This window comes from Pelodiscus sinensis, chromosome 1, assembly GCF_049634645.1.
Source record: "Pelodiscus sinensis isolate JC-2024 chromosome 1, ASM4963464v1, whole genome shotgun sequence".
NCBI classification, from domain to species: Eukaryota; Metazoa; Chordata; order Testudines; family Trionychidae; genus Pelodiscus; species Pelodiscus sinensis.
In genome coordinates this window covers 320,423,425-320,448,383 of record NC_134711.1, presented here as the reverse complement: position 1 = coordinate 320,448,383, position 24,959 = coordinate 320,423,425, and the positions used below count along the sequence as shown (strand labels likewise).

Here is a 24,959-nt window from a genome sequence, read left to right as displayed (position 1 = left end):
TTCTGCAGCAAGACAACTTCCATCAGGGAAAGCGTTTGGCCACAGGAGAAGGGGTAGACTGAGCCCTTGTCAGTAGGGAAAGTTGGGTTGAGAATGCTTGTCACTTGAATTATTTTCTTTCTTTTTTTAAGTAAGGAAATTACATTACCAATTTCTCTTTCATGTATCTTTGAGTATATAATCACCCCAAAATAAAAAATGTTAATAAAGGCTGGTTCAGAAAATGGAAGCATTCACTCGGTCATGTTTTAATGTTGCACTATAGCATTAGTATAGAATGATTTAACTAAGGAATAGCACACATTTCCCTCTTTATCCTTTGTTTGCCTGCTAATACATTTCTGAAAGTCTTCCTTTGGTGTCAGTTTTAGTTAAAGCAGCATCTGTTAGCTGATTTAGATAGCCAAGCATGAAAAATTATAAAAACTTATAGTCAGGTAATTAAAAAGCTAGACAAGTGGAAAAGTCTACATGAGTAAGTTCTCTTTGAGGACTAGTCTCAAACTAATCTGGAAAATAAAAGTGTCAGTTATATGTATAGTGTACATGCAAATGAAATTGTCCGTACATGTAAATGAAATTCCCTGTAAATTTAGAGGTGAAATACTTTTTGTGGGACTTTGGACCATTGTACTGTAAATGCTTAGAGTATAATAGTACTTTTAATTTTTCTCTGTTTCCCTGTCTGGACACATTAGGGACACCAACATGCTATATGAGGGTTAAGTTGCTATCAGTTCAATGATCCCTATATTTTCAGCAGTACAAGATGAATGTACCAAGTGGAATAAATACATTTTAGTGTCTTAATGAAGTCATTTATGCAGTCATTGCCTTAGGGTTTGACTCTGCAGCTTGTCCCTATATAGAACTCTCATTGAAACCAACATGAGAGTTCCATGCATGGATCAGCTGCAGAATTGGTCCCTATTTGAAGTACAGTATGTTAATTTTATCCTTGTAACACTAAATATAATATACCCCAATTTTATAAAATAAAAAATAAGTCTAAATTGGAATTTGTTCTGTTTTCAGGTGGTGCAGGATTACAATCTTCAGCTGTTTTTACAGGAGAATTCTGTATTTCACAGACCACAGCCCTTCCAGTTCCAGCCTAGTGACAGTGACACCGTAAGGGCATTCCTACATTCTGTGATTCACTTATCCTAGTTTTCTTCTTAACAAGGCTTTATGGGGGTGAACTGGGAGAAACTAGCCTTGTTTGCTAATCTTTTAGTGTTCACTAACACCGCTGGTATTCCTGGAATAGGTAGAGGTAGCTAACTTGATTTCACTAACTTTGCTTATAATAGGTATTATGTAATTACAATAAAACTCTGAACAGATTCCAGTATTGTTACCTGCGGAGTAACTGCATGCACTGTTTCCCTCCTGTTTGTGTGACTAACAATCTGGATTTCTGTTTTGAGCTAACATTTTTTGCTAAATCTATTAAACTTGTATATTCTGGTAAGGTTCTTCAAGTATCCATAAAGGTAGGGTTACAAATAGATAATTTAATGATTTACCAAATATAATGTCTATTACCTTCAGTTTACTCAGAAGAAAATATATAATTTTTTTTGTTTAAATACATAAGATACAGTTAAAACTGTTCCAAAATACAGTAGCTTCAAATTCATGTAGTCTTTTGATATATTCAGCTAGGCTTAGGTTTAAAAAGAGAGAACCTCCTACCGCTTTTTAATTCCTTGGTTCATACTTGGTAAACCCTGGTTGGGGAAAAAAGATCTGGCTCTCACATTATGTGTTTAAATCCAGAAATTGTATTAATAGATATGTATGGACTGTATGAGTAATTTTGCCAGAAATAAACACTAACAGCTGTAACAAAATCACCCTTGAAATTAAACTATTATCTTTTGGCTTTGTCTTAACAAACAATAAGCAATTTTAATTTTCCCTAACTTCTCCGTAGAGCAAATTGTTGACATAAAGTGCTATGTTCATACTACTGTGTGCTGAATTTCCTTACTTGTGTTCCTTACTTCTAACTGTTTGCTCTGTGTTTTTGTCCTTGTGCAATCTTTGTCATTCAGAGTTTTAATGCAGTTCAGCTCGTGGATATTGAGCCTTCACCTATCAGTGCTATGAGAATGACTATAGCAGAGGTATATTGGTAGTATTTGTCAGTGTTTGACATTTGTGGTATTATGCATGCTAATTTGAGTGCTAAATTCCCTGTCCTGCATATGTAGCAAGTGAATGCATAATATATATTCTATAAGGAAATTACACACTTTCTCCATTTTGAGAACTAATAGTTAAATTAACATTTTCTTTTTTCATTATATGTTAATTGTGTGGATCAGTTTCTCACTTAAAGCTTCTTGCCTTGAAAAGTATCTTGTGTTTTTGCACATCATTTGTAATTAAAATTTCACAATTTGAGGAGATATAGTGAAGTGTGTAATTGTCACTTCTCTGATATGTATAGTATTTCATTTTTAATATAATTGAAGATATTTGTAATACATACAAGGTCTTCAGCAATATTTTTTAAGTAGGTGAATATCCATTCCATACTTTTGTGTGTGATATCAGGGTGTTGGCAAACCCAGGTTTGTACTAAATAAAGCAGTGTAACTCCACCTGATGGTTTGAGGAAAAATACGCGTAACTCTCACCATCTTTGTCAACATAAAATTATACTGTGACTCATAACATACATAGGAGCTACTAGCACGGGTTGATAATCCTGCCTTCACCCTAGACCAAATAAATCCTCCTCACATTTGAAATAGAATTTTAATTTAGTGTTATAAAGTCCCCAACATCACAGAGATTCTTCTTTGATGTGGCCATATTGTGTACCGCCTTATTGAATATGCATCTCAGAACATCAAGAACGTTCTAGAAAGCAGTGTCAAAGCCTTCAGAGCCAAGGATATAAAACATCATGCCTCAGTGTTTCAACAGCAGTTTCTCTTCCACTTGCCTGACCATGTTCAAGTTCAGCATTACTCTTTTTTTTTCTTGCACAGCCTTTTCCTGTACTTTGAGCTGTTTCTGAAATTCTCTGTTTTCACAAGAAACAAATAAAAAGTTTCTTGTCTTGACTGTGAAATATATGTTTTAATTTTGTTGAAGTTGGTGACTAGAGCTGTGTGAAAGTAGGGACAGTATTTGTACATTTGAAGTTTTCACTAAAGATTTTTACTTCTGAATTTCAGCCAGAAGTGATACATTTTCTAGTAAGTCAGATTATATTTAAGACTGAAGGATTTACATTGTTGCTACTTATTTCCTGCCATGTTGTGACAAAGATTTGCTAAGCGAGAGGGGGTTTGTTTCTTTTTAGTTTTAATGGGATATGCATGATTAGTTTAATTCAGAAAGGTTAAGAAAATGTATTGCAGTGATCTGCCAGTCTTAGCTAAAATACTGTTTTTTCCAAAGGACAGTTTTGATTTTCCTTGCAGAATAAGTGCCTGATTTAGTAGAGCTCTGGTTCCTGATTTGTGTGTTTAGGTGCTGCTATCAGATGGACTGTTTTCTGATTTAAGTGTGAATTCTTGGCTTCTCAGTATGATGGAACATAAAAGATTGTTAACCGACTCCTGAGTGGTCCAAAGCTCTTAGGGACTGAGAGTGTAGCAAAGATGGTGCCTTTAGCTTCTGAAAAGAGGGAGCTGATAATTCTGTCTCAGCACACAGTCATTGACAGTTGCCAGAAGAAGTAGATGAGACACTGTTTTCTTGTCCCATGAGAATTTTCAGGACCTCAGAAAATGTTCCCATCCTGAATTAGGGCAAAAAGTCAATATCTTCAGAATTTTTGTGAACTAGAATTCTTTCCAGAATTTTAATTAGGTCATTTGAAATGTATATTTTGATCATTTCAAAATATTTCATTTTGATGTTCTTCTACATTTTTCTAAATTAATTTCAATTTCTAAGTGGTTGTTTTGATCCAAAAACCAAAACTTATTTGTTTAAAGAAAATGTCAAAATGGAATGTTTCAATAATAATAACACTTTTTTTTGTAAAGGAGAAAGTAATCAAAACTTAAACTTTCCTATGTGAAATTTAAGTTTTGATCAGTATTTTCTGACCAAAAAAAAAGGCCGGTAGTCCAAGATCTAGTTTTTAGCCTTTCAGGAAGGAAATTCACAGACACACAAGGCCTGTTAGAATGATGTAGAAAAAATAAATGCATGTTGGGGGATGCTCTCCCTCCCCAGAAGCAAAGTTAAACAATTAACCTGTGCAGTGATTCCAGATGAATAACAATATAGCTATCATAACGGGGAGTTTAACCATCAGGATTTCTATTTAGAGGACAAAGTAAACTTCTAATCAAAAGTCAGCAAAGTTCATTGTACAAAATACATATTGTTCTACGTGGTAATTAGATAAGCATATCTTTAAGGACATGGCAAAATATTAAAGAAAATTAGCCAGCTTTTTTTTATATTTCCTGGTTTGAAAAGGATCCCCTTGCTTGAACTACATGTTGTTATGTGAGAAACTGCAACAAAGAATCAAAAGCATCTTTCTCTCCCCCCAAAAAAGAGAATAATGGCAACAAAGATCTGACGCTAAAGTTTTGAAGCCCTTCTTCTTCCTGTTTTTCTACTCAATGCCTGTGTAATTACAGTTACAGTATTTGGATTGTTCTCTAGTTACAGTAGGAGGATTATTATATTTTTCTCAGCCAGGTTAAACTAATGCTAGTTGGCATTAACATTTACTAACTTAACTTTTTGAAAAAGTATTTAATTTATATAACACGCTTACGTATACATTTTTTATCTTAGTGCAAGAAGTAAATTTTGAACATCTTAGTAACATTGAGTATTTTGTAATATAGTTCCTTAAGGACCATGCTGAACATTATAACTTTTAAGACATGGTGTCCTAAGTTGTAGTTAGGAGTAGGGATAATAATTTTACCGTTTCCTTGAATGTGCAGTTAAGTTTGACTTAAGGTTGTGACTATTTTCTTCCACTATTTGATCTGAGGAAGTGGGTCTGACCCACGAAAGCTCATCATCTAATAAACCATCTTGTTAGTCTTTAAAGTGCTACATTGTCCTGCATTTTGCTTCAGCTACCCCAGACTAACACGGCTACATTTCTATCACAGTTAAGTTTGTTCACTTTGTTCCCACTCATAATAGAAACATTTTCTCTTTATAAAAATATATGCCCGATTCTCAAATAAAATTCAATTTACTTATAATTTAAGGCAGTGAAGAAATAAGGAGGATCGGTGATGTGCAGTCCTTGCTTACATGAATAGCTCCAAATCCAGTGAGACTAGTTTTGCATAGTTTGCAAAATAAGGACCTAATTTCCTATCTGAAAAAGTAGCACAAAACTGACATACATATTAAAAGTGTACAAAATAATTGGATAAATTTTAGTTGTAGCTTTTCTGGAAAAAAAAAACAAATCTTGAATACAGGCAGTCCCCAAGTTACGCGGATCCGACTTATGTCGGATCCGCACTTACGAACGGGGCTTTCTCGCCCCGGAGCTCGCAGGCAGCGGGACCACCCAGAGCGCAGCGGTCCCGCCACCTCGACCTCCGGGGCAAGAAAAGCTGCTCCGGGTGCCCCTGGTCTGCTGGGGACCGTCTCCAGCAGACCAGGGACACCTGGAGCAAAGCCGGGGAGGCGGAGGGGTCCCGCGCCTCTGAGGCTTTGCTCTGGCAAAGCCGGGGAGGCGCGGGACTCCGCCGCCGCTGCGGCTTTGCTCCCGGTGTCCCTGGTCTGCTGGAGACGGTCCCCAGCAGACCAGAGGCACCGGGAGCAAAGCCGCAGCGGCGGTGGGGTCCCGCGCCTCCCCGGCTTTGCCACAGCAAAGCCTCAGAGGCGCGGGACCCCTCCGCCTCCCCGGCTTTGCTCCAGGTGTCCCAGGTCTGCTGGAGACGGTCGCCAGCAGACCAGAGGCACCGGGAGCAAAGCGGCAGCGGCGGCGGGGTGCCGCGCCTCTGAGGTTTTGCTCTGGCAAAGCCTCAGAGGCGCGGGACCCCGCCGCCGCTGCGGCTTTGCTCCCAGTGTCCCTGGTCTGCTGGAGATGGTCCCCAGCAGCCCAGGGACACCTGGAGCAAAGCTGGGGAGGCGGAGGGGTCCCGCACCTCTGAGGCTTTGCTGTGGCAAAGCCGGGGAGGCGCAGGACCCCGCCGCCGCTGCGGCTTTGCTCCCGGTGCCTCTGGTCTGCTGGGGGGGGGGGGGGCCCAGCTAGTGCACCCTGCCCCCCCCCCCCAGCAGACCAGGCTTTTGTTGTGGACCCTGGGGTAGAGCAGCTGGGGTGCTGCCGGGTTGGTCCTGCAGGGACCTACCTGGCAGCCCAGCTGTTCTGTCCCAGGCTCGAGATTCAGCCGCTGTTGAAACTGATCAGTGACTGATTCCAGGAAGCTGGGGGCAGAGCAATTCTGCCTCCAGCTTCCTGTAGTCAGCCCCTGGTCAGTTTCAGCAGCAGCGGCTGAATCTGGAGCCAGTTCCGACTTACATACAAATTCAACTTAAGAACAAACCTATAGTCCCTATCTTGTACGTAACCCGGGGACTGCCTGTATGCTTAAATGTTACCACTTCAGGTATTATTAATTACTTACTGCGAGGAAATACAACCATTTAGTTCAATAGGTGTTGGTAATAAATGCTTGTGTCTTTCCTAAGTGGGAACTTTGTAAAACTGTAAAATTATTCCTGTAATTTGACATACCCTGAGCATGGCTAATGTCACTGAAGGTTCTTTTGTTTGACCTTCTCTGGGGTCAGGATTACTGTCTGGGGCTTGTGATAAGGTAATCATATTTGAGATTTATTAGAGAGAAATTATGGAGAATTACAAACTTGGTCATCTTCTTTGTGAGCTGTGGCTGAATGTAAACATGGTTCCTCCCTTATTTTACTGTGCATATGGCAAAATTAAAATGTCTAACTACGTAAATGTTTGTTGAATCTACAAAGCATTCTGATAATAGCAGTATTTATTGCGTTCAGTTCACTTTGTCTATGTCCATTTCTGAACAGTTGGTTAAAAGCAAGTATTAATTGATAAAGTAATATGAGAATAAAGAGCCCAGATGCACAGATCTTCTGTCTACAGATGTTTTCAGCCACTAACATAATAGAATCATAGAATACTAGGAGTGGAAGGGGCCTCGAGAGGTCATTGAGTCCAGTCCCCTGCCCTCATGGCAGGACCCAATATTATCTAGACCATCCCTGATAGACATTTATCTAACCTACTCTTAAATATCTCCAGAGATGGAGATTCCACAACCTCCCTGGGCAATTTATTCCAGTGTTTAACCACCCTGATAGTTAGGAACTTTTTCCTAACGTCCAACCTAAACTTCCCTTGCTTCAGTTTAAGCCCATTGCTTCTTGTTCTATCCTCAGAGGCCAAGATGAACAAGTTTTCTCCCTCCTCCTTATGACACTCTTTTAGATACCTGAAAACTGCTATCATGTACCCCCTCAATCTTCTCTTTTCCAAACTAAACAAACCCAGTTCTTTCAGCCTTCCTTCATAGGTCATGTAGAATAGTGTTAGAAATGTAGCCGTGTTAGTCTGGTGTAGCTGACACAAAAAACAGGACTATGTAGCATTTTAAAGACTAACAAGATGGTTTATTAGGTGATGAGCTTTCGTGGGCCAGACCCACTTCCTCAGATCAAATAGTGGAAGAAAATTGTCACAACTATATATACCAAAGGATACAGTTAAAAAAATGAACACACACGAAAAGGACAAATCAAATTTCAGAACAGAAAGGGATTGGGCGGGGGGGGGGGAGGGAGATAAATGTCTATGAGCTAATGATATTAGAGGTGATAATTGGGGAAGCTATCTTTGTAATGGGTAAGATAATTAATATCTTTATTGAAACGTAGGCGTAAAGTGTCGAATTTAAGCATGAATGACAGGATCACAAAGAAAAAACAGTTTCTTTCCATTTCAACCAGAAAGGACATTGTCTCAATGTCTTGATTACCTGCATCCTGCTTCAAAGGCCTTTTAAGACTACACTTGAAAGAGAATCCTCTGAACTGTCATTCATGCTTAAATTTGACCTAAACTTATGCCTCAGTTTGAATAAAGACATTAATTATCTTACCCATTACAAAGATAGCTTCCCCAATTATCACCTCTAATATCATTAGCTCACAGACATTTACCTCCCCCCCCTTCCCTTTCTGTTCTGAAATTTGATTTGTCCTTTTCATATGTGTTCATTTTTTTAACTGTATCCTTTGGTATATATGGTTGTGACAATTTTTTTCCACTATTTGATCTGATGAAGTGGGTCTAGCCCACGAAAGCTCATCACCTAATAAGCCATCTTGTTAGTCTTTAAAGTGCTACAGAGTCCTGTTTTTTGTTTCATAGGTCATGTTCTCTAGACCTTTAATCATTCTTGTTGCTCTTCTCTGGACCCTCTCCAATTTCTTCACATCTTTCTTGAAATGTGGTGCCCAGAACTGGACACACTACTCCAACTGAGGCCTAACCAGCGCAGAGTGGAGCAAAAGAATGACTTCTCGTGTCTTGCTCACAACATACCTGTTAATGCATCCCAGAATCATGTTTGCTTTTTTTGCAACAGCATCACACTGTTGACTCATATTTAGCCTGTGGTCCACTATAACCCCTAGATCCCTTTCTGCCGTACTCCTTCCTAGACAGTCACTTCTCATTCTGTATTTGTGAAACTGATTGTTCCTTCCTAAGTGGAGCACTTTGCATTTGTTTTTATTAAACTTCATCCTGTTTACCTCAGACCATTTCTCCAATTTGTCCAGATCATTTTGAATTATGACCCTATCCTCCAAAGCAACCCCTCCCAGCTTGGTATCATCTGCAGACTTAATAAGCGTACTTTCAATGCCAATATCAAATTCGTTGATGAAGATCTTGAACTTAGCCGGTCCCAAAACAGGCCCCTGCGGAACCCCACTTGTTATACCTTTCCAGCAGGATTGAGAACCATTAATAACTTCTCTCTGAGTACGGTTATCCCAGTAATGCACCCATCTTGTAGTAGGCCCATCTAAGTAGTATTTGCCTAGTTTATTGATAAGAATATCATGCGAGACTGTATCAAACGCCTTACTAAAGTCTAGGTATATCACATCCATCACAACACACATTTCACAACACATTTATCACAACACATATATCACAACACATTTCTCCCTTATCCATAAGACTCATTATCCTATCAAAGAAAGTTATCAGATTGGTTTGACATGATTTGTTCTTTACAAATCCATGCTGGCTGTTCCCTATCACTTTACCGCCTTCCATGCGTTTGCAGATGAATTCCTTAATTACCTGCTCCATTATCTTAACTGACTGGTCTTTAGTTTCCTGGGTTGTTTTTATTTCCCTTTTTATAGATGGGCACTATATTTGCCCTTTTCCAGTCTTCTGGAATCTCTCCTGTCTCCCATGATTTTCCAAAGATGATAGCTAGAGGCTCAGATACCTCCTCTATCAGCTCCTTGAGTATTCTGGGATGCATTTCATCAGGCCCTGGTGACTTGCAGGCATCTAATTTTTCTAAGTGATTTTTAACTTGTTCTTTTTTTATTTATAAATAGAATAGATAACTATAGAGTCATCTGTGCTAAGATTCACCTCTTGTTTTCATTGAGGATACTTGATAAACAATCATTCTTCTGTAATTTTGTTTATAATACAGTGTGTTATATATGGGGAGTAGCTAGAGGGAAATGCAGCTGCTATGATAGTTGTCTGTCTGTACAACGTGAGGTCTCGTGAGTCTGTGTGCAAGTTTAATTCTATACTGTACCAGACAATTAATTTTTCTTGTAGTTCCTTCAAACGAATTTGAGTGAGAAGGTATGAATATTTTAAAATAAAAAATGGCAAAGAAATGAAAGATTCAAAATCCAAGTCCAAAAATTAGAGTTCAGAAATATTTTAGGTCCATTCATCCAAACTAATGAAGTGATTTACGTCTGTAAATCAGGAACAGTAGAGAAAGGAGTGGAAATCATCATTCAGGTCTAATAGTAGTGCTGATCACCAACCTCTGACAATGCTATCCATTCTCTTCTTTTTATAAAATTCTACATGTGTGAGAACTATTTCTAAATTATTCCCTGAAGACAAATGGATTCTAGCTTTTCTTTTCCTAAAACAAACGTGAAGGCACAGAGAGGCAGAGAGCTTGTTCATAATTCCATCCTAAAATGGGTAGCCTCAATTAGTTCAATAACCCCTATGTGTGTTTAGTGTATTAGAGAGAGAATTCACTGCTGTAGAAGTTAGCTGAAGTGAAACTCTGATGGCAAAAATTAATATCACGTTGCAATCCAAATGCAAAGGAAATAAACAGCCAAAAATAAAATATTTTAGTGTAGAGTATTTACCAATGGCCAACAATTTATGGTGGATTGTTATTTTTCCAAGATTTTCAAGAGGCCCAGATGACATTGGAAAGCCTGGAAACTTTCTCCATCTATATATCCCAGAACCAGCCTTTCTGTGATGAAATTGGGATCTTTTATTTTTCTGTGTTGCCTTATACATGATGGGGTGTTTTCCTAGCCTTTCACATACCATAATGGTAACTGGTATGTACAAAGAACTCAAACTGATGATCTGTAGTTTCTGGGATCATCTTGCTTCATTGCATTTTCACCCATACTTCTTTTCTTTGTCAGAAGAAAGCTTTGAACTAGAGAAGGTGAAAACAAATGTACTACTGGACATAAGATTCTTCAAAATGTGCGTAATTAAAAAAACCCACAAACCACACCATGGCAGAGAGGGGCTAAAGCTCTATACAGATTTTAGGAAATATGCTCTTTTTACCCTCAGACTAGCCAGTATAACCCTACTTTCAGTTTTAGCAGGAAGTTCTGAGATTAGTCGTAGTGAGGTGATAGAAAATATTAGTTGAAGGCAATTTGTGAAACAGATGCATGCTCTTTATTTATTAGCAAGGTAAACCAAAAAGGCATTGATCAATAAAGCAATACATTTACTTTTAAAGGAAAAAATACGGATTTTAGAATAAAACTATTTAGAATTTATTGCAAAAGATGAAAATAGCAAAATCATGCAGTTAAGTGAACAGTTGTGATTTAACTAAGCCCTTCTTTGGGTGGTTGTTATGTTTGTCTTAATCATAGAACCATAGAGCTGGAAGAGACCTCAGGAGGTCATCAAGTCCAGCCCCCTGCTCTAGGCAGGACCAATCCCAACTAAATCAACCCAGCCAGGGCTTTTTCAAGCCAAGACTTAAAGTTTGTATTAGTTTCAGTTAACCCAGTAACAGGCCAGGGACCTTCTTTAATCTCTTGGTCAGAACAAAAGAATGTCCTCAGAATTGTTTCATGTTAAACTATATGTCTTGTTCATAATTGGGGCAGTGCAAGGGGGAAGGCTTGCAAGGGCTATATCCACTCCAAGATTTGCCTTAGCCCTCCGGTAGCAGCTACCACTCTCCAGGTGCCCATCTCTGAAGGCAGAGTAGATGGAGGGTTTGGGGTTCCCCACAGCAGCCTGGATTGACCCACTGTGGCCTGGGCTCCTGGGACCCTCCCCTGCACCCTCCCGTCCCCGTCAGTCACTGCTCAGGGCTCTACCAGCCCCAGAGCCAGGTGCCTCTAACCAACCAGCCCCACACAACTTGGCTTCAACCTTATCATTTGGCAAGGTGGGTACAGACTCCCCAATTTTCTGTCTGGCCTACCTCAGCTCCCCTTCCTTCCTCCCCCTCTCCCTCCCACCCACACACAGGAACAGGCTATTCCTCCTCTATTCACAGTAAAAAAAAATGCCATCTTTCTGAAGTGCAAGGATAGTCCCAGATGACTTAACTAAAATTAAATGAGTTCTATATAAAAACAAAATGCTTTCCTTTAGTAATACAGTAAAACTCCATTGGTCTGGCATCCAATGCTCCAGCACTCCTGATGGTCCAGCACCATCAGGAACCCGGAAGTCCTCTGGCTGCCGGACAATTGGAGCTCCTCTGTGCTCAGCTTCTCCGATTCAGCCACTGCTGAAACTGACCAGCAGCTGAGTCGGGGAAGCCGGGGGCGGAGTAGCTGGGGTGCTGCCGGATTGGTCCCGTAGTGCTGCCCCTCGGGGCTGCGGGACCAACCCAGCAGCACCCCAGCTGCTCTTGGGGAAGCCTGGGGAAGAGCAGCTGGAATGCTGGAAAGCTGGAATGCCGCTCCTCGGTGCTGTGGGGCCAACCCGGCAGCACCCCAGCTGCTCTTCCTCAGGCGTCCCCAAGTCAGCCGCTGCTGAAACTGATCAGCGGCTGATTCCAGGAAGCCCGGGCTTCCTTGAATCAGCCACTGGTCAGTTTCAGCAGTAGCTGACTTGGGGACACCTGGGGAAGAGCAACTGGGGTGCTGCTAGGTTGGTCCGAGCGCCGCCCCTTGGACCAACCTGGCAGCACCCCAGCTGCTCTGTCCCAGGCATCCTAGATTCAGCCGCTGCTGAAACTGACCAGCAGCGGCTGAATCGGGGACGCCTGGGGCAGAGCCGGACTATCGGAAGAGGGAGCTATGAGGGGTCTGGGGTGGCATCCCCCCCATCCCATCCCAGACCTCTCATAGCCCCCCCTCCAGATAGTTCGGCATATTTGATAATCCGACACCCCCTGGATCCTAAAGGTGCCGTATTATCGGAAGTTTACTGTACTATTTAAATGTCAGCTGTATGAAACTTAAGTCATGCGTATCCCAGAAAAGGGTTTGATTATAAGGTGGGTCTTGCAATGTGACTTGGTAGCACCATATTTTGAAGTTTTAAAAAGTACTGGCTGAGATTTTTTAGGTGTGCTTTGTGTTAGTGGATTTCATGTAGTATATGTTTACATCTTTCTACTCTTTGTCAAACAGTTATTTTTTCTTATAGGCTAGAAAAACACTTTGAGCTTTTATTAGGTTCAAGGAAGTCCACATTTCTTACTGCCAAAATTACAAATGTGCAGTCTGTATCCATCATAATTGCTTGTATGGGCATATTCAAGCTGCATATTTGCCTATGTAGGACAACTCCTGCACCTGTAATAGCCTTTTGGATGAAAGCTGGAAATATGACACATCTACACACTAAATACAGTAATGTTTTGAGAACCAGTTTTGTATCCAGACAGAGATTTCATATTCCTTAGGCAGGCAGATATTTTATTTGCTTGCTGTAAAAGACTGAGTTTTTAGCACTTGGCACTGCTTTCACTGTATTCCAAGATGAGAGACTAAAATAGAAAGTTCATCTATACTTAGCTCTGCCTGTTGGACTCTTCCTTCTCCTTCGAGAAATGCCCCTGTGGGCACTCAGGTCAAAGTGTGTCCCAGTGCCTTTGATCAGAGATTTTCTCAACAGTAACCCTCACCCCCGAGCCGTGCACGTGTTTTGTCTGCCTAAAGAGTATAAATAGCACACGCGTGGTCCAGGCTCCTCATTTCCTTCTCTATCATCCCCAGCCAGAGGCGGAGTAGAGCAAGTTATACTGCTCACCTCAGCAACATAGTTTTAGTTTTACATAATTACATAGCTACTTAGTTTCAGTTGATAGATAGATATCTTTCTTCTTCCTGTTTTTTTTTTTTTTTTTTTAAAGCCCTCCTCTGTTTCAACATGCCAGGCTCTCCTGGTTCCAAGAGGTGTTCCTCTTGTAAAGAGACCATCCCTGTGTCTGATGACCACTCTCAGGCTACGTCTACACTACAGAGTTTTTGCATAAAAACAGCTGTTTTTGCGTAAAAACTCGCAGAGCATCCACACTGTAAGTACATTTTTGCACAACCAAAGGTATAGTAGATCGTCAGACAGGACTTTTTGCAAGAGCTCTTGCACAAAAAGGCATGTGGACGGACAACGGGTTTCTTGCGCAAGAAAGCTCCATCAGAAAAAAGCACAGGTACTCTGATGGAACTTTCTTGCGCAAGAGCGTCCATGGCAGTGTGGACGCTCTCTTGCAAAAAGCACATGACGGTGTGGATGCGCTCTTGCGCAAGAACTTTTTGCGGAAGATCTCTTCTGAAAAAGTGCTTGCGCAAGAAGCCTGCAGTGTAGACATAGCTTCAGTGTCAGATGTTTGGGAGAGTCTCATATCCCCCATAAATGCATTCATTGTCAAAAATTAAAAGCACAGACTTGGAAGGACAGGGAGCTGTGTTTGAAGCCGTCATTGCTCCAGGACGACTCCCTCAGACCTGCATCAGACCCTGGAAAAAACTCTGCAGAGTCTCAGCAAAAAACCTCCAAATCCAGGAAAAGACCTGCTTCCTCCACTTCCCCAGGCAGAGTGAAGAAGCACAGACTTTCAGTTTCTTCAGTGTCAACCACTGTTACACAAAGGGCTTTCAGCTTCCCACCTCTCTGAATGCACCCCGGTCCCCTCAGTGACCCCAGTGCCAACTCAAGCTCATAGCAGCCTATTCAGACAACAGAAGTGACGCTTCCCTTTGATCCTGCCGCTCCGCATCAGCCTTTACGGAGGCTGCCTACCTGCTCAGCAGGGCAGCAACAAACAGCAGTGATTCTCATGGCACCAACAAAAGACAGGACTATGCAGCACTTTAAAGATTAACAAGATGGTTGTTTAGGTGATGCACTTTCGTGGGCCAGACCCACTTCCTCAGATCAAATTGTGGAAGAAAATTGGCATGACCTTCTTCCGCAATTTGATCTGAGAAGGTGGGTCTGGCCCACCTAATTAACCATCTTGTTAGTCTTTAAAGTGCTGCATAGTCCTGTCTTTTGTTTCAGCAAGACCAGACTAACACGGCTACATCTCTATTACTATTTCACATGGCACCGACACTCTCCTCAGCTTCTATGGTGCTGTTGCTAGCTCCCCTCAGCAGGGCACCAGAGTCTCACTTTGCACCAGAGCATGTACTCCAGTCTGGCTCTGCTCAGCACCAGTTCCACAGTGCGGCTGATTGCACCGTCTTCTCCTCTCCAGGTTCTCCTCTTCTGGACAGGGATTTTTCACTAGAACCGCAAGCACAGTACCCCCAGTCCCCCACGACCCCTTGCCACCTTTCCAGTGGGGAGGAAGATGACTTGGAGAACAAAGACCTTTCTCCACCCTATTACTCACCTGAGTATAGGGATCTATGTAGGCAAAATACACCTGCCACACAATACCCGTGGAAAACCCACCCCTGGATGACACCACCAATACCATTCCCTGGCTACCTGCCATACTGGGGTAACTGGGAACACTACAGAGAATGACATACTAATCATCCTTCTACACGGAGGCAAGTCCACAACCTTCCCCTGCCATCCCTTCAAGTAGAGGTGGACTCTAATACTGAACCTATACTGGACATAAATAGAAATTGCTGGGATGATTCGCCTATGGCCACTGGGACACCCCTTTCAGCCCAACAAGCCAAACTGCCCACCACATCCACATCTACAGATGAACTCTCCCACTTTCAGGATCTCTTTGAGAGTGGTGGATGACCTCAATATTGTTTTGGAGGAGATAGCAGATAACCAACATGAGCTCACAGACCTATTACAAACCACTTCTACCTCCAAAATAACCAACATGAGCTCACAGACCTATTACAAACCACTTCTACCTCCAAAATAACCAACATGAGCTCACAGACCTATTACAAACCACTTCTACCTCCAAAATAGCTATCTCCTTTAATGCAGCCATCGTGCAGCCTACACAAAGTATATGGCAGACTCCTGCCTCCATCGCACTTGCAAGCAAGTGCATGGAACAGAAGTACTTTGTTGCCTCTAAAGACACCAAATTCTTCTACATACACCCTGCTCCCAACTCACTAGTACGGGAAGCAGCTAACCAGGAGAAGAAACAACACCAACAATTCAAGACCACTTCATCCAACAAAGATAATAAAAGGATGGAAGCTTTTGGGCAGAAAGTACACTCCTTCTCCACCTTGCAATTCAGTTACATGGCGCTATTAAAAAAATACTCCATGGAAACTACTCCAAAATACAAACTTTTATTAATGACATGCCTCGAGACAAGAAACAACAACTGGTCTCTGAAGGCCAATTAATATCCTGCACAGCATGCCAAGCCGCACTAGATGTTGTGGACACGGTGACCAGGTCCATAGCCACAGCAGTCGTCATGTGTAGTGTATTCTGGCTCTCATCTTCCACCTTGACATGGGAAATCCACACTGCAATGGAGGATCTTCCATTTGACGGGCACCAGCTCTTTGCTGCGAACACCAATGAGGTCCTCCACTCCATGAAGGACTCTCGAGCAACCCTGAGATCCTTGGACATACAAACAGCTATGCCAAAGAAGAAACAATACAGGTATCAGTCATACCAATAACTGCGATAGCCCTATTATTCACACCAAGCACAGCATCAGCAATATGATACTCCAGCAATGCCAGAGACCTAGAGCCCAAAGACGTCATCCTCCACCTTCTGGGTATGTCTACACTACAAAGTTAGTTCGAACTAACGGATGTTAGTTCGAACTAACTTTCATAGGCGCTACACTAGCGCTCCGTTAGTTCAAATTTAATTCGAACTAACGGAGCGCTTAGTTCGAACTAGGTAATCCTCATTCCACGAGGATTAAGCCTAGTTCGAATTTACTAGTTTGAATTAAGGGCTGTGTAGACCCTTAATTCGAACTAGTGGGAGGCTAGCCCTCCCCAGGTTTCCCTGGTGGCCACTCTGGCCAACACCAGGGAAATTCGTCTGCCCCCCTCCCGGCCCCGGAGACCTTAAAGGGGCACGGGCTGGCTACGGTGCCCGTGCCAGGTGCAAGCCTGCCAGCACCCAGCCAGCAGACCCTGCACCTGGCACGGATCGAGCCACCCACCCGATGCCCCCCAGCCCTCCGCCTCTTCCCGGGACCAGGCTGGCGGCTCCTGGGAGCTTGCCCGGGACCGCAAGAGGCGGGCAGCCGCCTGGGCTAGTGCAGACATCGTGGACCTCGTCCACGACCTCCGCACTAGGCACAGGAAGGTGGCCGTCTAGGGCAGGAGAGCTGCCAGCCTGGCCACCCAGGAGCAGGTGTGCATGAAAATCAAGGGGGTCCACTGAGACCCCCGACCCCTGAGCCCTGAGCTTACAATGGCCGTACTGGGTCAGACCAAAGCTCCATCTAGCCCAGTAGCCTGTCTGCCGACAGCGGCCAACCCTAGGGAACCTGGAGGGGATGGACCGAAGACAGTGACCAAGCCATTTGTCTCGTGCCATCCCTCTCCAGCCTTCCACAAACCTTGGGCAGGGACACCACTCCTACCCCCTAGCTAATACCACTCCATGGACCCAATCTCCATGACTTGATCTCACTTCCCTTTAAACTCTGTTCTAGTTCTAGCCTTCACAGCCTCCTGCAGCAAGGAGTTCCAGAGGCTGACTCTCTTTGCTTTGTGAAGAACAACTTTCTGTTATTAGTTAGAAGCCTGCTACCCATTCCTTTCCTTTGGTGTCCACTAGTCCTTCTTTATGGGAACTAATGGAGAACTTTTCTGTATGCACCCTCTCTACCCCACTCCTGCTTTTAGAGACCTCTATCCTGTCCACCCTCCGTCTCCTCTTTTCTAAGCTGAAAAGTCCCAGTCTCTTTAGCCTCTCTTCATATGGGACCTGTTCCCAACCCCTAATCATTTTAGTTGCCCTCCCCTCTCCCACCCTCTCTCTTCCCCTCTCCCACCTCCTTTTCCCAGTCTCCCCCAGTTTTGTTCAATAAAGACAGATTCCATTTTTGAAAACAATTGTCCTTTATTTTGTACATCAAGAAAAGGGGTTAGGGAAGGGTAAGTGGAAGGAGGTGAGGGTTGAATGGGGCACGAGACCCCGAGGATGAGGACTGGGCTGGCTCTGCGGGCTTTTGGGGTGGAACCTCTCCTGCAGCCCCCTGATTGCCCCCTCTCCCCAGATGGCAGCCTGTGGCAAGTGCAGCCAGTCTGATGGCCGAGTGCTGTGATGTGCCCAGTGTGGGTAGTCCGGGCACTCCAAGCCAGGACTGCTCTGCAAGCGGGCACCCCTGAGAACTGTCTGTCCGGGGTGGGGGTCGGGACCCTTTAAGCACAGTCCTCGGCTAGTCTGAGACAGCATCTCCACGCTCTGAGTCCTCCTCTGATGCCCTGCCGGCACTGCTTCCGGCCATCCTTAAGCCTGGTTCAGGGTTCACTTAATGTGGACATGCTAGTTCGAATTAGCAAAACGATAATTCGAACTAGTTTTTTAGTCTAGATCCGTTAGTTCGAATTAGCTTAGTTCGAATTAACTAATTCGAACTAAGTTAGTTCGAATTAACGTAGTGTAGACGTACCCTCTGGGATGATCTAACCCACAGCCTCCAATAAGCAAATTTGAGGCATCGGTCCAGAGCATTGAAAACTGTCCTCAGTGCTTACAGTGACCAACCCATCCTTCACCTTCTGTTTACTACCATTCTTCCATACGTGGGAAGCTATCGTTTCAGACAGTTGGGTCTGGAGATCGTTCAATCAGGATATACCATCCCATTCACATCCCCACCTCTCAACCACCACCCCCTCCCATCCCTCTTCAGGGACCCTTCTCATGTGCTCTTACTCTGTTCAGAGGTGCAATGCCTTATCCACCTTGGAGCCATAGAGCCCATGCCTACTCAGCACAGGGGGAAAGGGTTTTATTCATGTTATTTCTTGACAGAGAAGAACAGTGGGAAATGACGCATTCTAGAGCTGAGGTTTGAACAAATATGTACAGAAACAAAAATTCAAGATGGTCACTCCACAATAATCCCAGCACTGGCACAGAGATTGGTTTTCAGCTCTTGACCTCCAAGATGTGTATTTTCATGTTACTATCCACCTGGCACATAGGCGCTTCTTCAGGTTTACCCTTGAGAATTATTACTGTCAATGCACTGTCCTTCTCTTTGGTCTTTCAACAGTTCCACAGGTGTTTTCAAAACTACTGGTAGTGGTAACAACATATTTAAGGATGCAGGACCTGATAATCTTCCCATTTTTTGACTACTGTCTGCTGGAGTCTCCAACTCAGCTCTTCATGCAGCATCAGTGGTGATACAGTGCTTCCAAAAGTTGGGCCTACAAATAAACAGACAAGTCAACATTAACACCTACCCAACAAATCCATTTCATAGGCACCTTTCTTGACTCCACTACTGGTTGAGCCTCACTGCCACAGGAAAGATTCAGAGCAGTCTATCTCATACACACCATTCACATCAGCCCACAGGTCACCACTCGCGACTGCCTCCAGCTACTGGGACACATTGCAGCCTCCACCTTTGTTGTCCCTAATGCCTGCCTGTGTATGATGCCTTTGAACCTGGCTAGCTTTGTATACAAACCAAAATGGCACAAACTCCTCAAACACCTCACAATGCCTTCTATAAAGACTCACTACTGTTGTGGACCATCACACTACACATATGCGAAGGGGTTCCATTCCAACAAGAACCCCCCACAATCACCATCACAACAGATGCATCCCTCACAGGATGAGGAGCACACATAGGAGAAACCACAATGCAGGGACTATGGTCCACTTCCAAAATCACCCTCCATATCAACCTCCTCGAGTTCAGAGCTATATGCTACACCTGTCTCCATTTTCTTCCTGTCATCAGAGGCTGCAATATAAGGATCATGATGGACCACGTAGGATGCGTGTTCTAATCTACATGAACAGGCAGGGTGGAGCACATTCCCACTCCCTCTGCATGGAAGCCATCAAACTCTACATAATGGCTATACTGGGTCAGACCAAAGGTCCATCTAGCCCAGTATCCTGTCTGCCGACAGCGGCCAATACCAGATATCCCAGAGAGAGGGATCACAACAGGTAATCCTCATGTGATCCCTCCCCTTCCTAACTCTGGAATTGGTGTCTCAAACACAACATCACCATATCCAGCACACACCTACCTGGTATCCAAAACACCACTGTGGACAAACTCAGTCATTGCTTCCTCATACAGTATGAGTGGGAGTCGGACAATTCCATCTCAACGCACCATTTTCCAAGGCTGGGGGTTTTACTAACTCGACCTATTCACAACAGCCAAGAACAAAAAATGCCCAGAGTTCTGTTCTAGAGTAGGCCTGGGATCCCACTCCAGGGGGGTTGCCTTTTTGCTCCCATGGACCAACGTGTTTTTTACCCATACCCATACTCAACAGGGTAATATAGAAGATCAGAACAGACAATTCATATATCCTCTTAATAGCACAACCGTGACCTAGGCAACCATGGTATCCCTTTCTGATGGGAATGTCGACCAGTCCCCCCATCTCCTCCCAATTCAGTCCAATCTCCTGTCCCAATACAATGGCTAGATTCTTCACCCTAACATAGAACATCTCCACCTCAGAGCCTGGCTACTCGATGGTGCTCTCACTAAGAGCTAGTGTGCCCAGAACCAGTGCACACAGTACTTCTGCACAGCAGGACTCTAACCACACACAGTGCCTACCTCCAAAAATGGAAGAGGTATGCTGCTTGGTGCCTTCAAAAACATACCTCCCCAACTTCTGCACTTCTTCACTCAATCCTTGATTATTTACAAGATCTTAAATCCACTGAAATCCTCCTGTGGACATTAACTCTATCAAGGTCCATCTCACTGCCATCACCGCATTCCACAAAAAGGTAGGTAATGCCTCCGTATTTGCACATCCAATTACTAAAAGATTTGTGAAGGGTATCTAGGCATTATACCCGATATCAGACCACCAACACATCCCTGGGATCTACATCTTATCCTTCATGCACTGATGCACAAACCCTTTGAGCCTTTGGCCACATGCTTTCTCTTACACCTCTGCATGAAAACAGCCTTCCTCGTCACAATCACCTCCATCAGAAGGGTGGGAGAACTCGGAGCTCTCCTGGCAGACCATCCATAAACCACCTTCTTTCAACATAGTCATGCATCGCAGGCACCCTAAATTTCTACCTAAGGTATATTATTCCTTTCGTCTAAACACACCATTCACTTACCAACATTCTTCCCAAAACCACATGCCAATGGTTTTGAGTCTGCCATGCACAGATTATCTAACATTCTATCTAAATAGAGCTAAACCATTCAGAAGGACTGCTATGCTCTTTGTCTCCACCGCATCATGATCTCAGGGAAACGCCATCTTGAAGCAGAGACTGTCTAAATGGATAGCCAACTGCATACGTCTGTGCTACCAACTCAAACAAGTCCAGCCTCCTGACTCCATCAGAGCACATTCTACCTCAGTGGTCTCCAACCTTTTTACACCCAAGACTACTTTTGAAATGTCAGGACAAGCCAAGATGTATCCCTTCCTTGAGGCCCCGCTCTCTCTGTTCCCCTTCTCTCCATTACTTGCCATCCCTGGCCCTTATACACTTTCAGGCTACGTCTATACTGCAGCCTTCTTCCACAAAACCTTCTGCAAATGAAGCATGAAGTAGAATATCGCTGTGCTTCATTTGCATAATTAATTAGCAGCCGTTTTTGCACAAAAACCCGCTCTTGCGCAAGAGCTGTTCTTCCTGAAAAAATGAGGAAGAACGGCTCTTGCACAAGAGGGGTTTTTTGCACAAAAAGGAGCCATCTACACAGATCCTTTTTGCACAAAAGCCTCGTAAAAACAGCTGCTAATTAATTATGAAAATGAAGCATGGCAATATTCTACTCTGCGCTTCATTTGCATAAGCTTTTTCGGAAGAAGGCTGCAGTATAGATGTAGCCTCAGGCTACGGCTACAGTGCCGCTTTTTTTGATCCTTCTTTTGGAAGAGATTTTTCCAATATTTGGCCCAAGGAATACAAGGGCTGCCAAAAGAGTGTTCCTCCTGAGAAAAACTCCTGCAGTATAGCCATACCCTCACGAGGTTGAGACAGGAGGTGCGGGCTCTGGGAGGGAATTTGGATGCAGGAGGATGTGGAGAAGGGGATGCTGGCTAAGGGAGGGGGCTCCAGGCTGGGGAGTGTTGGGCTCAGGTGTAGGATTGGGGTGCTGGGCAAGCCACAGGCTTGTGGATGTGAGGGTGCAGGACTTTGGGTTGAAGTGTGTGAGGGGCTCATGGCAGGGAGGTCGGGAGTATGATGGGCTCAGGACACAGATTTGCAGTGTGTGAATGGTGCAAGAGTGTTATGGCAGAAGACTGAGGGGGTGCGGGAGTTTGGGGATGTGAGAGGCTCAGGACAGGGGATTCCAGTGTCTGATAGGCTCAGGTTTGGGATCTGGGGGGATGCAGGAGTGTTATGATGCTGTGACCAGATGAGGGCTTGGCCCCAACTGGGGGCTTGTTGGCGAGGCTTCATTTTTAAATAAAATATTATGTCAAACACAAAAGGCTTCAGCATTGTCTTTGAGAGGGGTGGGGAACCTGTTTTTAGTCAGAGATGACTGACCCACTGAAAAGTCAGTCGAGGCCACACAAGTGAGATACAAAAACACAACCCCTCCAAACTCCTCAAGCCTCACTAACGTGGCCCCAGCTGTGCTGGTGGGGGCATGGTGTCAGCGGGTGCTGAGGAAGGGGACAGGGTGCTGTTGGGTACTGGGGCAGAGAACAGGGCACTTGTGGGGGTCTGGGCAGGGGGAGGGGACAGGGACGGGTACCTGGGGATCCTGCAGCTGCATGCCAAAGCCCAGGAAGTGCGCAGGCTGCTCCCCTGTCCCTCAAACAGCGACGCGGTACCTGAAACACTGGTCCGTCACATGCCTGCTGCCTTCCTGCGTGGGGGGGAGGAGCGGGGGCAAAGGGAGTCCAGATCACGTCAGCTCCAACTGCTCAGGCAGCGTGCACCTTGCTCCTCTGCTCCCCATGGCAGCACACGTTGCCTGAGTAGTTGGAGCTGGCGCAGCCTCTTCCCCCACGCACAGGAAGGCAGTAGAGGAAGAAAGTCCCCAGCACTCAACAGACCGGCATTTTAGGTACCATGCCAGCTGTTGGGGGGGGGCAGAAGAGTAGCCCGCACACTTACATGACCTGTTGCGCAGCTGCAGAATTCCCCCTCCTGCCTGCCCCACAGGAAGCCCTCGATACTTCCGTTGTCCCTGGAGGTAGCGTCAGTCCGACATTCATCTTGAGGGTTGGGGACTGCGAGGGGGGACCCCCCCGAAAGCCTTGCGATCAACTGGTTAAGCCCCCAGGATTGACCAGTCAATTGCGCTCGACAGGGTGGTGACCATGGTTCTACATGTTCCATCTCCACGTCTACTGCCTTCCTAAGCAATGTTCCCCTGGTCAGCATATGCAAGGCAGCCACATGGGCATCAAATTTCACATTTGCACATTATACCCTGTTATAGGACACTACAGCTGACACCAGAATGGGCGGAGCTGTTTTGTCCACAGCCTTCCAGCCTGATCCGAAGCCCCTACCGTCTTAAGGGACACTGCTTACAGTCACCTGAGTGGAGCACTCACAGGGACATCTCTCAAAGGAGAAGAGGAGAAAACTTTGAAATGAGTGTCCCTGTGGGTGCTCAATCCTCTCCCTTCCTCCCCTCTACTTCGGATATGACAGTTGTCCACTGTAAACAAGGAACTGAGGAGCCTGGACCATGCATGTGCTATTTATACTCTGACAGCTCGTCAGGCAGGCAAAGCATGTGCATGGCCCAGAGGGGAGGAGTACTGCTGAGAAAAGCTCTGATCAAAGGCTCTGGGACGCACCTTGACCTGAGTGGAGCGCCCACAGGGACAGTCATCTCAAAGAATGTCAGTTACTGCATAGGTGAGTAACCTCCTCTTCACTGTCAGGCCAGCAGAAGCAGTTCAGTTTCCTCTTTTCAAAAGAGGTTAAATCAAGTCAGATACCTTCTAACAAATGGAGAGCCATTTTTGACCACTGAAATACGTTCTTTGCTTGGTACAGATGAGTAATTGGAAATCACTGGGATTGCGCCTATGTTTAAAATTAAGCACCATTCACTATTGATTTGTATTATAGTGCCTAGAGAGCCTAATTCGAACTACCTACTCCGTGCCGCGTGTAGCCGCGGGCATGGGGTCCGCACTAACAGGGATTTAAAAATGGCGGCGCCCGGCAAGATGCAAATGAAGCCCGGGATATTTAAATCCCGGGCTTCATTTGCAACTTTGAATGCCTACATTAGCCACCCTAGTTCGAACTAGGGTGGCAGTGTAGACATAGCCCCCTACCAGAAGCGCCCCCTTGTGCATCCTGCCCACCAGCAGGCCCTGCCATTCAGAACCTACCACCTAGCACATATCAGATGTTTCACAGCATCAGGAGGCACTGTGAGGAGAAGAGGGGGACAAGAGCAAGCTCGCAGTGTATTTGGAGGAGAGGGGGAACTGGGTGGGGAAGAGGTTGAGGGGCACCTCTTGGTAAGAAGTGGGTGGGGATAGAGCCTTGAGGGAAGGAGTGGTGTGAGAGTTGGGCCTGGCATAGCCAGGGGAGAACACAGCTCCCCTTTTCCCCCTCTCCCCGCAGCAGATTAGAAACTCAGCACTGAATAGTGCTAGATTTTAATTAACTATTTTGATGTTAGTATTTTTCAGCTCTTCAAGTCAAGATGAAGGCTCTTTGGAAACAATACTGAATAACCAATTAATTTAGCCACCGCAGTCCAGTAATGGTCCATACCCATACAAGACAGCATCTAAATTTGCTTTTCTATTTTTCTATTCAAATATTGCAATGAAAAATAAAAACACAGTTAGGATAATGCAAAATGTTATGAAGCGGTTGCAATGGTGAGGATATATTTGATCTAAGGTAAATATACAAGGGTATGTCTACACAGCAAGGCTAAAGTCAAATTAAGCTATGTAACTTCAGCTATGTCAATTGTGTAGCTTAAGTCGAAATAGCTTAATTCAGCTTTTGGTGCTGTCTACATAGCAGGAAGTAGAAGGAAGAACACTCTTCCTTCAACTTCCCTTACTCATAAAATGAGAGTTACGGCAGTTGGAGTAAGAAGTCCTCTAGCTTGCCATTATTTCAAAATAATGGCTTGCAATGTAGACACATTCTTAGT

At 44.4% G+C, this 24,959-nt stretch overlaps 1 protein-coding gene across 5 annotated transcripts in view; it reads left to right on the top strand.

Annotated features, from left to right (window-relative positions):
• Positions 1-24,959, top strand: part of FCHSD2 (FCH and double SH3 domains 2) — a 268,315-nt gene that overhangs the window by 199,828 nt on the left and 43,528 nt on the right. For 3 of the 5 annotated variants that reach the window (XM_075919548.1, XM_006130860.4, XM_006130862.4), the window contains 2 exons: positions 1,036-1,131; positions 2,061-2,132. The exons of 1 other annotated variant lie outside the window; for it this stretch is intronic. In XM_075919548.1, coding sequence (XP_075775663.1) covers positions 1,036-1,131; positions 2,061-2,132 — 168 coding nt within the window. The remainder of the gene's footprint in view (positions 1-1,035; positions 1,132-2,060; positions 2,133-24,959) is intronic. One more of the 5 variants, XM_075919549.1, reaches the window with a different exon arrangement.